We start from the raw sequence: 15,563 nt of genomic DNA, 5'->3' as shown, positions 1-15,563 counted from the left end.
AGCACACCTGAGCCCAGCCCTGTGTTCATGGAGCTTATAGTCCAGGGACGGGGTAGGAAGGATATTAATTAAATATTAAGAGGCGGGCGTGGGAGAGGGATCAGGGAAGGAGTCTCTAAGGAAGTGTGGCTGGAGCTGACACCTAACGGGTAGGTAGATGTTAACTAGGCCTGGGAGGGTGCTATGCTAAAGGCCTGAGGCAGGAACGGAAAGAAATAGCTTGGCTGGAACTCACTACTAGTGAAACCGTGGAAATGAAGCCCCAGAGAGATAGGTAGGGGCTGCACCACCCTGGGCCTCACATGCAAGTGTGCAAGTTTTGTTTCAAATTCTAAGAGCTTAGAGGAGTAATATGATCATCCCTGGGTTTTAAAGTAATTATTTTCCTTTTCAAGGCCTTAGTCGCTTTATGAAATGTGAGGAGGGTTTGTCTTTTATGTACAGGGCATCAATCATCATTCTATTTCCTACCAAAGCCACAAGGATACTGTGTGTGCATAGTCCTCTTGCCTTTAATACCTGCCATTGAATAAAGGGGTTAATTTATGCTGCTTGAGAATGTTTCTGTGGGAGTGAATTTTAATTTTATCAGTGCATTCCCGAAGACATCTCCTCCTATTGTTTTCATTACTGTGAGTCTCAAAGGGGGTTTTCATTAATTGACTTGCTCCAAAGAGAAGAGTCGCAGAAAGACAGTCTCCCTATGCTGGAAGGTTCCTTGATACCATCTAGTCTGTTGTTTGCCTTTAAGGCAAAGTTGCAGTACTAACCCATTTTATAGCAGGCGCAGGGCCTTGCTACTTGCCCCAGGTTAAGAAGGTACTAAGTAGAGAACGCTTCCTCATCCTTCTGATACTGTGTACCTGGACTTTCCTAAAAACCTAGAATAGTGCACCAAAGAACAGGAGTCAGTTGATATTGGGGTTCTCTCTGTACTTTGTCATCTCAACAAATGTCAGACTTCATGCAGACAAGTAAAGGGTAATGAGATCAAGCTTCCTACCTTATGAAGCCACTTTCTGGTCTGTGGGTTTGTTCCCCAGCTGTGCAGAAACCATAGTGAATTTCAGGGAGAAAGCTGTGAGGTTCTTCCCCTTCCTGGAGGGGATATTCTGAGGCAAAGGCCTTTGTACCCAGAATCAACACACTGAGGAGGCAGAATGTATCACTAGAGTGACTAGCCCTTAGGAAACATGTGAACTGTTGAATGGGTTTGTCCAATATGTATAACTAGAGTCTTAGCCTCTTGAGACTCTATTACATATATATACAGGTACAGGTATATATGCACACATGTATACACATAGTATATATTATAATATATAATAGTCTGTAATGGCTAGAAATTTGATATATGATGTGACATGATATAATATTTGGAAAGAGCTTTAGAAGCCTTATATCAGCAGCTTCATCTGATAAAGATGTGGAGTCCTCCTTCTTTTTTGAAGGACTGCCTCGCTTCCAGAAAGGGCTTCTTGGCTTCCCGTCTCCTCTTTGTGTACTACTCTTCTGCGCTTCGGATGCTTCGGACTGGACTGAAGCGGAGCCTTCCCGCTTCTCCGGCCAAGGCGGGCCGCTTGCCCCCGCCCCACTGCTCTTTTGGGGCTTCCTCACCCCCCCCCCCAAAAAGATGTGGAGACCTGGAAAGGCTAAGGTACCATCCTGGGACACTGAGTGATCCCGTGGGGACTAGAATCCCTTGCTTCCCAGTGGTCTTTAGTTCTCTATGACTTTATGTGACTGACATGGAGCGGGGGAACTTCTTCCCAGGAAGTCAACGTCAATGTGACTGTGGTTTGTTATGCTATAAGGGCTTAAGCATAAACCTTGAACTTAAGGGCTTTAGACTATACTTTGATCTTAGGTTAATGTTTGCTGAGCAATTGAAGGCTTTTTGGAATTTGATTATTAGGGGTTTCATCCATGTACGGGAACTTTATTATCTGACAGGAAGAGTATGGATAATATTCCAGAGATAGGGAATATATTAGCTGATTAATGCACCAAAATTGTATATGCACACACACATATATATAATCTCACAGTGCTTCGAAGGGTACTGCTACTTAGCATTTATCACACTGTGATAATATATTTACTTGTCTTCTCATTAGATGGTGAGCATCTTTTGAGTAGGGAATGGCAGTCAGCAGGCTTTCAGTAAATATTTGAGTGAGTGAATGAATGGACAAAAACTGTCAGCAGTGCTGGTAAAAAATTCAAGAGTTGGTATGCCTTACAATGGCTTATAGAATTTTTCCATCCTATTTATAAAGCAGGTAAAAAAACCTTTTTTTTTGGTATTGTCAGCACTCTGATTAATATGCTAACTTATGGTGCCTTTCTCAGAGTAGGTGCTCATAAATTTTATTGAATGAATGAGTATTGCTTGGAATATAGCTTATCTTTTTGCTGAGGAGTTGAAAATTTTTGGATGAAACTTCTTATGTGTAGAATAAGGTACAAGAGTGCTTTGAGCGATGATTCCCCTGAGAATGGGCCCACTTAAAGTTTGTTTGAAAAACCAAACACAAAATAATGATATGTCTTAAACTTCATGACACTAGTGGGAAGAGCTAGATATTTTGAGAATAACAAAAAGGCCTTTAGATCCAACTTCTTTTTCCCTTCAAATGTGTAGGACCAGCACTGTGGGTGTTTGGTGATCCCGTGGGTAGTGGGTGACCCTGTGGGTATTGGGTGAGCCTGGTAATCATCTGCTCTAATCCTTGGGCTCCCTCTTCTTTGCTCTCCCCAGAAGGAGATGACCCTCCCTCCTTGCAGGACTCCAGTTCTCTTAATTTCTTTCCTCTCCAAGACAGGAAAGAATTTGATTTTAGCTATTTATACTTACTGAATAACAGACAGATGAAATTAGTTTTACTTAATAGTTCATGAATTTCATTCTGGTTATTGATCCAGAATTTTCCAACTACAAGGAAAAATTTACAAATAGATGAGAGAGATTCATTTGATCATTCGTTCATTTGGAGGGAAAGCTGAAGGTAATCTGAAATAATAAAATACGGACCCATGGTTTTCCTCACCCCAGTGAGCCCAAATGAGACCAGATTACCCCTCTCTTGCTTCCCCACCTAAGAAAAAGAGGTGGCCGTTGCTTTGCTGTGGCTCTGGAGGCCTCTTCCTGGGACTTGCCAGAATGGAGAAGACATTATCTAGAGTCATTTATTTCAGACTTAGGAGCTCAGTCAGCCCTCACATTTCTTCCATGTGTCTCTACAGGGGGCTCTGCCATTTCTCATCCCCTTTCATTGTTTCCAGGCTGATGGCCTTCCATTTCTTCTCTCCTACCCTGAGCCCAAAAGTTTTAATTCTCCTCCTCTAGTTGCAATTTGCAAGTTGCCCATGTTTTATACTTTCTAGCATATTTGACTTATTTCAACTGATATTAATTGGTTTTTGTATTTTAATATTTCTCTCTGGTAATGACCTGGCCTATTAAATGTGTTTCCACATCCTCCCACTGCTGGTGAGGAGAATTCTTAAGGAAAAGTATACTGTTGCTAGGTATTTACCCAAAAAATACAAAATACTAATTCATATGGATACATGCACCCCAATGTTTATAGTAGCATTATCTTCAATAGCTAGATTATAGAAACAGCCCAAGTGTCCATTCATAGATGAATGGATAAAGAAGATGTGGTATTTATATGCAATGGAATACTACTCAGCCATAAGAAGAATGACATCTTGGGGTGCCTGGGTGACTCAGTCAGCTAAGTGTCTGACTCTTGATTTCAGCTTAGGTCATGATCTCACAGTTTGTGAGTTTGAGCTCTCCATTGGGCTTTGCACTGATAGTGTAGAGCCTGCTTGGGATTCTGTTTCCCTCTCTCTCTCTGCCCCTCCTCTGATTGTTCTCTATTTCTTTCTCAAAATAAATAAAAATAAACTAAAAAAAAAAAAAAGAATGAGGGGCGCCTGGCTAGCTCAGTTGGTTAAGCATCTGACTTTGGCTCAGGTCATGATCTCATGTTTCGTGAGTTCAAGCCACACATTGGGCTTTGTGCTGACAGTGCAGAGCCTGCTTGAGATTCTCTCTCCCTCTTGCTCTCTGCCCTCCCCTACTTGTGCTCTTTCTCTCACAGTGAATAAGTAACTTAAAAAAAATTAAAAAAAAAAAGAATGAAATCTTGCTGTTTGCAGTGGCATGGGTAGAGCTAGAGAGAGAGTATAATGCTAAACAAAATAAGTCAGTCAGCGAAAGACAAATACCATATGATTTCACTTACATGTGGAATTTAAGAAACAAAACAAGCGAGCAAAGGGGAAAAAAAAAGGCAAACCAAGAAACAGACTCTTAACTGTAGAGAACAAACTGATGGTTACCAGAGGGGAGTTGTGGGATGGGTGAAATAGATGATGGGAATTAAGGAGTGCGCTTGTGATGAGTACAGGATATTGTATGAAGGGTTGAATCACCAAATTGTACACCTGAAACTAATCCTACTCTGTATCTTAACTAAGTGGAAATTACATAAAAACCCAAAGAAAGAAAAGAAGCCTGTTGTTGGAAGGTGTCTTTACTCATGGCATTTTATTACATCAAAAGTTGTTGATAACCCAGAGTGGTGGAAGAAACGATGACCATTTTTTGTGTCAATGATCTTGACATTTTCAGGATGTCAGTTAGAAAACAAAAAGCAACATAAAACTATATTATTGTAAATATATATATATATTCTTAGCGGAGCAGGCATTGTGAAGAAAGGATATATAAAATGGCGTTAAGATAGAGTGTGCTGGCTTTGTATTTGTCTGTGGCAGTTCTGCTTTTTGAAGATCTGTTCTAAATTGCGGTTGGCTGGGGCGCCTGGGTGGTTCAGTCAGTTGTGTCCGACTTCAGCTCAGGTCATGATCTCACTGCCTGTGAGTTTGAGCCCTGCGTCGGGCTCTGTGCTGACTGCTTGGTTCTGATTCTGTCTCCAGCCCTCTGCCCCTCCCCTGCTTTCACTTTCACTTTCTCTCTCTCTCTCTCTCTCTCAAATATAAAATAAAACATAAAAGAAAATAAAAAAAATTTGTCCTTGGCTGTGCAAAGGTTTTGACTGAATTTCTTAGTATGATTGAAGCTCACCCTACCTTTGTGAAATATAAAAGCTGGACCATTGAGCTTAAGGTTTTGTAAGGTGGGGGACTTTCTGGGTTCAGATTGTTTTTCTTCTACCTTTAATGTGGTGCTGTGGCCAAGATAGGGTATACCTTCTTCCTTGTAGACACCTGATGTTTTTATAGCAACTGTTTCTTTGAGAGATGGTGGAGGAGAGTGGGGACAGGATCCTTTTCTGTTTTTCTATCCTCTCCTAAGTCCCAAGTTATCTTTTTGGAAATATGATTCCCTTGAACAACAGAAGGTAGGAATTCCCAGAGCCTAACTTCACTTTGGGACATATGTGGGTCTCTGAAGGGGAAGGAAGGACATCAACTGTCCTCAGACATTTTATCTGTACCTCACGCATAGTACTTGGCCTTTTCTCTAGAGTTGTATAGTTATTTTTGTTCTCATTTTATCTTTTTCATCATGATCAGTATTTTCTATCAGTGCAGAACATTTTCTGCATCGATGGAAATGTATAGTTTCATTTTCCAAATCAGTAGTCATTAGCTACATGTAGCTTTTTAGTCTGGTGGGCTAATATGATGGGAGAACTGAATTTTTAATTTATTTAACTTTAATTAGTTAAATAAGAATTTTTTAATTTGAATATAGTGAACACAATGTTACATTAGCTTTAGGTGTACAACATAGTGAATCAACTTCTCTATACATTATGCTCCACTCACTACCAATATGGCTACCATCTGTCACCCTATGGCTCTTTTGTAATACCATTGACTGTGTGTACCTTCTATCCCTGTGACTTAGTCATTCCACAACAGGAGAATCTCTCTCTCTCTCCTTCACCCATTTTGCCTTCCTTCTGACAACCAGCAGTTTGCTCTTTGTATTTATAGCTCTGGTTCTGCTCTTTGTTTATTCATTTGTTATTTTAGATTCCACATATGGGTGACATCATATGGTATTTGTGCTTCTCAGTCTGACTGATGCCACTTGGCATTATATTTTGTAGGTCCATCCATGTTGTCACAAGTGGCATGATCTCATCTTTTCTTGTGGTTGTATAATATTCTACTGTGGTTTTTTTGTTGTTTTTGTTTTTTGGTGGGTTTTTTTTTTTTTTTGCGTGTGTGTGTGTGTGTGTGTGTGTGTGTGTGTGTATGTGTATACATACATACCACATCTTCATTCATTTATGCATGGGCATTTGGGTTGCTTCCATATCTCAACTATTGTAAATAATGCTGCAATAGACATAGGGTGCATAGCTTTAATTAAATTGAGTTTAAATAGACACAGGTGGTTACTGGCTACCATGTTGGACAGTACAAATCAACTTAAGGATGTAGTGTGTAATTGATTTACTTTACTATGTTATTGAAGTAGACCAATGTACTTATCTGATGTTTGGTGAAACTGGTGTGTTTGTTAACTGTGTTACTTCCAAAAGTACATGTGGTTAAGTTGGTTGTGCAATTAGGAACTATACAACTTTGAGTCTGAAATTGAAGGTGGCTTCTAATGGTTAGCACAAAACTTGAGTTAGATGCCTTGAATTCTTTGCGCTTTCCTAAAATTTGTTCAAAGGGAATCTAAAATTCTGATAAAACCATAATTAGAAATTTTAGATTTACCTTAACATTCTGCAAGTGTCAACGATGATGTTCAAGTAGGGGAGAAACTGTAGATTAGTTAAGAGCATTGCTTCCAATAACTTAAGGACAAGGAAATCTGTGTTAGAAACTGGGCTGCCTTAATCATGCTGGTAGGTGCTTATTTTATATTCTTTTCATTTTGATTCTTTTGAATGGATTTGTGTTCACCATCCAAGACTGGTCTGTAATTAGGTATAATAAGCATAGTTCATTTTGGATTCATGTATATTTTGTTTATACTTACAATATAGCATCATACTGGGATCTTTAGAAATATCTTTTATTTTATTTTATTTTTTTAAGTTTATTTACTTATTTTTGAGAGAGAGAGTAAGTATGCGCACAAGCTGAGGAGGGGGCGGAGAGAGGGGAGACATTAGAGTCTGAAGCAGGCTCCAGGCTCTGAGCTGTCAGCACAGAGTCTGACATGGGGCTTGAACTCAACAGCTGTGAGATCATGACCTGAGCCAAAGTCAGATGCTTAACCGACTGAGCCACCCAGGTGCCCCAATAAGTATCTTTTTATTTCTAGTCATTGCATGTTTTCTTTTTTGGCAACTCTGTGTTTTTACTCTCATGAAGCCTGTGTATAGGGACAGCAAATTTTGGTGTTACCTGGAATATAAGTTCCAAAATATTACCAACTTGCTTAACGTAGATAATATATACTAGTATTCTTATGTAAGGTACGTGGCTCCTGGCAGATGTGATGTAGTGCAGTGACATATCTATGATATTGTAATTTAGGGAGCAGAAAAAATTCAATGACTCCCTCAAAAGAAAGGTCTTTTGGGGAGTTTTTTTTTGAAACTTGTTGATTTTTAGAAAATTTAAGGTCTAGGCTAAATTGAATTTGAGTATTAATGAGCAAAAATTCATAACAAGAATTCATTCACTGGAGTTTTATGCTACCATCCAAGTCTGGTTTGTAATTATCCTGTTATGAGCAGGATATTCTCCTAAGCTTGTAACGTATAAGATACAATCCCTGTGTGAGAGACTCACTCTGTAGTTGGGCAGGTAGGATCTACACTTAGAAAGATCATTCACAGCATGCAATAGTGTCTCAGATACAAGTTTGGGGAACTTTGAGAGAAGGCTAGTCTTTCCTAAGGGTGACTGAAAAAGTGGGATTTGACCTGGGATTTTGAGGAAGCTAGAGAGAAACAGAAAGAGGAAAAGGAGGGCACCCCAGGCAAGGAGACCAGTGTGGGCAGAGGCTTGGATTAAGAATTTGCGTGGAGGATTTGGGAATAAGGAATGAACGCATTTGTTGAAGTGCACATTCCATATGGGGCCCATTAGGAGATAAGGTCATCCTGGACCCTAGGGGCATGAAATGTAAGGCTTTGATTGCTGGGCCGTGGAATTATTCTGAGGGGAGTAAGGAGCCATTAAACATTTTTGAATGGTGGGAACATATGTGAGAAGTGAAATACTGTGAAAATTAATCTCTGGAGTGGAATACAGGATGATTGGGCCGAGGAGAGGGTTTTTAAACAGTGAGGATGTGAAATGAGGAGCCTCTGCACTTTTGTTGCTAACATAGGACTGGAAAAGCAGGAGATAACTTAGAGGAGTAGCTCTTCTGGTAAATGATAGTTATTTGTTGCCCTGTTGTGATTGAAAGTTTTCATGCCTGAGTGGGAGAAGCGAGGAGTGTTTTTAGTCTGGTGGGCTGATTTGAAGGAAAGATGGGTTGATTTTATTTATTTATTTATTAAGAAAACAGTTTTTTTTTTTTTTAATGTTTAATGTTTAAGGGAGTTCAGAGGTGGGGCAGAGAATCCTCAGCGGGCTCTGTGCTGACAGCAGAGCGCCCGATGCAGGTCTCAAACTCATGAACTGTGAGATAAGGTCCTGAGCCAAAGTCGGACGCTTCACTGACTGACCCACCCAGGCGCCCTTAGTCGGGTTGAGTTTTAGATGGTCTAAGTTTCAGGTGATGGAAGCACCTGTAGATGTAGGTTCGGAGGTAGTTGGAGCTGAAAAGACTGATCCTGGGTCTCACATGTAGGAGCCAGCTCTTTTCTGTAGGGTTATCAGTGAAATTCATGATAGTGGGTGAGAGAGAGCTCAGACTGCTGACTATTCCGGAGATGTCTGCGGGGAGGGAGGTGGGCCAGTGCGTCATATCATGCAGGAAGTTCAAGGGGAAGAAAACTGCAAGAGACAACTAGGTTTAAGATACTTGAGAATTGAGAGCAAGGTTTGATTGGAGTAGTTAGAATTGGTGACTAAGTAGGTGATAAACCGAATTCGAAAGTGAATGTACATGTTATGGTCATGTTGCATGTAAAAAGCTGTGGTCTGCCTTTTAATCATTTTACTGAGTGTCCCGGCAGGGAGATAAAACAAGGTGGAACTCAAAAATGTCCAGATAGTTCCCTGTTAAGAGACTGGGTACGGTAATTGGTGTTCATCAGTAGAGTGAAACCATTAGTTATTTGGATTCAGTTATGTAAAGACCCATATTCCTGAAGATAACTGAAATTTGCAATTTTAGTGAAAATAAAAATGAGCATTGATGTTACTGAAAATTATATTTCTACTAAGTACTGCTTTTTTTTATACATCCCAGTTTTTATGCAGATTTTGGACCTCTGAACTTGGCAATGGTGTACAGATACTGCTGCAAACTAAACAAGAAACTGAAAGTGAGTACTTTGGTGATGTTTATATTTTGGTATTGAAAATTTTAGCTTTGAAATCTGATCACCGGGATTGCCGTACACACACCATTTAGTTAGGTAATCTTGATCTTTGGATATTTATATGAGTAGTTTACTCTCATAGAAATGAGAAGTTGAAACTGATCCACCTGAGTGCCCCATAAAGGCCATGGTAACCTCTTCCATTTTTCAGGATGAATTGAAATGTGAGCTGAATGAAGTCATTGGAATAGCGATCTAAGAAAGAAAACACAAATACCTTTCAGGTTGCTGTTTAATGAGTCTCTCAGATTCCTCCCTAGGATGATTTTTCTGAAACCTGGCGATGAAGGCGCTCATCACTGCATGGCAGGAGCTCGCCAACTTTTCCTGCCTGATCAAGATTGAAATTTTTATGTATTTCTTGAAGGTCATCTTTGTAGAGTTAACAGCCAAATGGGATTGATCTACTAGGAGTGATACGACAGGGACTTTACATGTTGTGACAGAATTTGGATCATCTATTCAGTATTCATCTATATTTTTGACTTACATGTTTTTTTTTTCTCTTCTTAAACTCTAAACATACATGAGGAAAAGCATTACGGGCACTCCTGGTTTTGGTAAATTTATTTCATCACATAGAAATATATTTCTTTTTCTTCCAGTTTCCTAAATGAGGATCTTAAGTGTAATGTTTCAGTTTGGAAGGTCGAATACTACACAGCATGCTGTTAAAGATAACTGCTAACTTGTCATGCTCTGGCGGGTTATTCCTTGGGCTGCTGTGTAACTGGTGTCACATCGTATAGCACTTTGTGCATATTAGCCGCTTAGTGGTCTTTTCATTTGATTGTTTTTTATTGAACTTAGGTATAAGACTGTCTGTAGTGGAGATTTTCCTGTAAAATATGTTGTGTATTTATGAATTCACAGATTTTTGTCCTTGATCTGGAAATGCTAAATGGTCATAGAATGAATACCAAAGAGAGGTTTTTTGTTTGGTCAGTAATCATATGACATAAGATCTGTTGCAATCAACTGCATAAAGAATTAATTTGTAAAGTATTATCTGACTTGAAAGGATGTATGTAAATTCCTTTAACTAAACGGGTCTACGTTTTTCAGAAAAGAAGCTACTGCCTATAGTTTAGAAAATAAAGTTGAAACTTTTGTAATCACCAGGGAAGCAAATAATATCCTAAAAAGGATTTAATATAAAAATATAAAATAGACTTTTAGTGGATGAATTAATGAGGAAAGGATAATGCATAAATAATTGAAGGCTATTTCTTCCTTTTGAGGACCTAGCAATTTTTTTTTTTGCTTCCTTGATTAGTCCTGTATTAGTATATAGTGGGTATGAACTGGGTATTATAATTAACAATTCAGGACCTGACTATTACTTGGGAGATGGAAGAGAAAAGAATCATTATTTCAAAAATAAATTTTTTTGGCCTGACTCCATCTTCTGCTAATCTCAACTATGTAAGAGTAGATGGCTTGAGTAAGGCTATTTTTGTACCATATTTGACACCAAACAGTATAGGTAAGTGTATATACATGGACTTGTTTTGATTTGTTTTCATTTACAAAGCTTTTTTTCAACATTATGCAAGTTTAATAGAGTTCAGCAGTCCCTTGGTTCATTTCAGGGATCAGGTAATCTGATGGATGCCTGGAAGGATATTTTTAGCTTTATCCCCTGTTACTTGCTGAAGGAATAAATTTTTAAAACCCAGATGTTGATAAGTCATGCATAATTTCAAAGCATCCAAGTAGAATCTCTACATTAGGAGAAAAGGCTTGACTTTACCAATTTGAAGCTGCAATTGCTTCAACCTTGTGTAATCTCAGTTTCTTTAGCTCTAAGATAGGGATTATAGAGCTTTCACAGAGGGGTGTTTAAGAATATATTAGAAAATATATGTAAAAAGGCTTTGCACATTTTAACGCCTTCTGCAGAAGAAAGTTACTAATGGAACATTTATGACTTTGAATAGGAAATAACAATAACATTTCTTCAACCAAGGTTAAAAACTCCTTCTCAGTCTCCTGGCTATCATTTCTGTATGCAACTGTTTTGATATAATTTTAGGGATCCAAATGACAATTTAGTCTAGCCAGTTAATTTTATAGTTGCAAAAAAGGGAGGCCCAGGAGAGGCAGGTGACTTGCCCAAGGCTACAAGGTAAAGTGGGGGCTAGATTTCAAGGCTTGTGACTTATTTATGCTCCTTTCTACCTTCGTTGCTAGAGGAGCCTCTGTGGTTTGTAATCTTAACGTGCTCACTCACAGCACTGCCCCAGCTGACTTTACCTTGAAAACATGTTCCATAGTGGCCTTGAGGCTCCTCTGTCTCGTTTGCTCCAATGACTGTTACTGACACTCCCGCTACTTTTCTTCCAGGAACTCAGACTCCAGGCTTTCATGCTTTAAATGTACCCTTCTTGTTGTGTACCTCCCCCATTCTGTCTCTTTCACCTTCATGTAATCTCCAGGCCCTCAGGCTCCCTATTTTCTCAGTCCATTGGATCCCTGTTGGTGTTTCTTGTCTGCAGCCTGTGTTCATGCGTTTTGGTAAGACCTTTGGGCACCTTGCTTCCATGCCTTTTGTCTTGCTTGCCTTGACAGCTCCCACCCTTGGCATCTTTCCCAGTGGATGATTTCATGTGCTGACTTACTGATTTACTCAAGATTGCGGTACCCCTGCCACTGCTGGCTGTGCACTTTGCCCTGAACCACGCCACATGCCCCACACAATGGCTTGTGACGTCCACTCTGACCTCAATGCCCTTTTCCCCTGGTTTGATCACTCCTTGTTCTTTATGACCTTGTTCAGGCACAACGACTTCTGGGAAGCATCTCCTTGTCCTTCCGAACAAGGTTGGAGGTGCCTCCCATTTGGAGATCTTTATTACTGATGAATTATAATTCCCTATTTACATTCCTCTCCTTCATTAGACTATACACTCCTAGCAGATGGAGACATGTCATAGAATTTGATGTCCCTAGTGCCCAGCACAGGGTCATCAGACACACAAACTTCTGTCAACCTTATCACAATCCCCTTGACTTACAGGTCCGGTCCCCTTTATCTTTTTGTCTCTGGAGGTTTCAGAATACTCTGCCCTCACTATTTACATTCTCACTATGCACTGATTTCATAATCCTTTGCTGTCTCACTTTTGCTTTTCTTACCCTGCTGAACCTGACCTAGAGACATCTTAAAGACCAGATCTGATGGTGTTTACTTGGTCCTCAGACTCTACTTCTCTGAATACTTTGGCACTGTTTTAACTGATAACAACTGCTTAGAATACTTGTGTGGTTTCCTAGCTCTTATAGGCAATGTCTTATTTTCTACTTTGGCAATTTTTATTTCTTCCAATAAAGCATTTATGATTTTTTTTTCTCTTTTATTTGATACCTTATGTAGATAGGTAATATTTTGTAGTTTATTCTGTTCCAAACCTAAATTTTTAATTTTTATATTATCAAAAGGTATTTTTTTCAAGTTGATGATTTAAAGGCAGTGATATATTGCTATTTTGTGTGTGTGTGTGTGTGTGTGTGTGTGTATGTGAATATGCCTTCTATTCCCAGGGACCTTCACTTTAATTATGTTGATTAGAATGGAAAATTATCCAGCAAACATCTACTTAGTTTCAAAAACCAAAGGCAGAAACCACCATCACCAACAAAAATCCTATTTTTAAAAAATTTAAACTACATTTTTAGAAAGTGTAAGCACCAAGAGTTATGCAGTAATAGGCTGTAGTTTGCAATTTCTGGTCAGTAGTTACTGTAATGAGGGAGATAGTCCAAGAAAGGAAGATTTGTTAAAATAAGAACAGTTGGTAAAACTGTGTATGTTGTTTAATGTAAAATGCCATCAGTGATTGATAGGTGAGACCAGAACTTGCTAATTTGATATTTCAAGAAATCCATAAGCCCCTGAAGTTATATATAAAATTTTGTATGTATTTATATTTTCTTCTTGGAAGATTCATCATTTTTTAACAGATTATTTTTAGTATTTATTTTTGAGAGAGAAAGAGTTTGAGCAGCGGAGGAGCAGAGAGATAGGGAGGCACAATCTGAAGCAGGCTCCTCAATAGAGCCTGACGTGGGACTGGAACCCACGAACCATGAGATTATGACCTGAGCTGAAGTTGGATGCTTAACCTACTGAGCCAACCAGGCGCCCCTTAACAGATTCTTAAAGGGATTCTTGGCACAGACAATGGTGACAACACTGGGCTAGGATATACAGGCTTCTAAAACGGAGGAGTATTCTAACAAAAGATAGCCATAGTGATATTAAAAAAAAATACCTTCTTTAAACTTGGTCATTTAAGAAAATTTTTCAATGACTGATAAAATAATATGAAAGTGTTAATACATATGATTGGACTAGCTTTTCCTAAAATGATCAATACAGTCTTAACTGCTGATTTCACTTTTCCTTTGAGAAAACTAAAAACCTCTGTCTGTGAAAAAAGTACTAAGAGCATCACTGGAAAAAGGGGACATTTTCTAGGGCAGTGATTTTTTAAAAAAATACTTGCTCTTATGAATCAACAGGGCAATTATAGTAATCTTGAGGACTGTTTTTAAAAGCTTTAAAAGAATATTGACAGAAGTGTAATTTTAAAGGTACAAAACATCCCACATAGTCCTTTCAGGGTAAAAGAAGAAGGGGGTGTGGCCTGGTGAAATGGACGATTGTATTAAAGCACTGAGTACCTGGCAGATGGTGGGGGCTCAGGGACTGTCCTTGTTGCTGGGTGAATCAGTGCAGTAATCCTATCCGGTAACCAGGCACCTGCCAGTGCATCAGGCACTTCTTGTACACAAGAACTCTTTTGATACAGTGATCAGACCACCCTCTTATTATAACTACAAAAACATGTTGAGATTTCCTCATGAGGTTATCTTCTGTTTCAGGTTCATGGGCTTTGGGGGAAGAAAAACAAGTTATCCTGGAGACAGTTCATGTCGTTTAAAAGAGGGCTCAGGGGCTCTAAAGCAGTGTTAATTCCCATGGGAGTGGGCATACGTAGGGTTTGCAAGGCCCAGAGTCCTTCCTGATTCCTTCAGAAATCCCCAGGCAAGAACCTTTGTAATGGAGAATCCCCAAATGCCTTCCACCAAATCATAATGCGCAACTTTTCTCTGACATTTTGATTTCTACTGTGATCGTATGTGCCATTTCATTAATGAAACATACTGGGTTTGAAAGCAACTAGGACCACACAAAGACACCTTTTTCTCTTTAAAGAAACGACTCAACCTATTTTGTTTTAGGTCTAAATAAAAACATAAACCATATTTTGTTTTGTACAGCCAAAGAAAATTTTCAAGAATATCCCTTTCCTGGGAAAGTTGGAGGTAAAACTTGTAGAGGTCATGGCTGCTGACAGGAGGACCTGTTCATTTTATCGCTTTTGCAATGAGATGACAACTGATTGCTTTGGAGACGCTGTTGCTGCGGCCATTACTGGGCTAGCCCTGTCACCTGTAAGAGAATGACACCTTGGTCCCCATAGTCCCCATGCTATAATCTACTTAATCTGAGCGCCACCACTGGCAGAGCTTGCTTGTTTAGGGAAATGCATGGGCTGTATATTTTTTTTTTTAATTCAAGAGCATATTGTCCAGGCTGCCCTAATGTCTTCCTTAGCACGATCAGGCTGATTCACACAGTTTAATTAAACAGTGTTCTAATCAAATGACTCGAAGATTTTACTTTTGAGCATGGCCACCAACGGTACTGAAAGGCTGCCTAAAAAATCTGTTGTTCTGAATGATGCATTAACTCTTGTTTTTGGTTTTTTTGTGTGTGTTTTGTGGGGTTTTTTTTTTTTTTGGCTTTGAGCTGAATTGCACCATCTTCCACCACCTTTCGTTTTGGAATGGTTGAGTAGTCTGTGGTCGCCTGCCCTAAGTGCTGAACACGAGCATGGTTTGTTATGTCCCTGCCGTCCGAGGAGAGCCTGGGCTATTGTGATCTGTGTAGCATGTCAACGCTTTCTTTCCCGGGTTGCCGTGGCCAGATTTTCTCCAGGAGTGAGGTCTCCAGAATGCAACCTTTCACAGAGGTTTCCTTTCTTGGAGTTAGAAAACATCTGCCTGGGGGCAATACCCTCATTTTAACTTGTATTGTTT

At 39.4% G+C, this 15,563-nt stretch overlaps 1 protein-coding gene across 3 annotated transcripts in view; it reads left to right on the top strand.

The window, feature by feature from the left end:
* The first annotated feature begins 9,328 nt into the window (after positions 1-9,328).
* Positions 9,329-15,563, top strand: part of CDC14A (cell division cycle 14A) — a 150,890-nt gene continuing 144,655 nt past the window's right edge. For all 3 annotated transcript variants that reach the window (XM_029950052.1, XM_029950051.1, XM_029950050.1), the window contains exon 1: positions 9,329-9,398. In XM_029950052.1, the coding sequence (XP_029805912.1) occupies positions 9,357-9,398 (42 nt within the window). In that variant the 5' untranslated portion in view covers positions 9,329-9,356. The remainder of the gene's footprint in view (positions 9,399-15,563) is intronic.

The sequence above is a fragment of the Suricata suricatta genome, chromosome 8, assembly GCF_006229205.1.
Source record: "Suricata suricatta isolate VVHF042 chromosome 8, meerkat_22Aug2017_6uvM2_HiC, whole genome shotgun sequence".
In the NCBI taxonomy this organism is placed as follows: Eukaryota; Metazoa; Chordata; class Mammalia; order Carnivora; family Herpestidae; genus Suricata; species Suricata suricatta.
The sequence above is the reverse complement of the archived record's forward strand: the minus strand, read 5'-3'. Positions and strand labels throughout refer to the sequence as shown.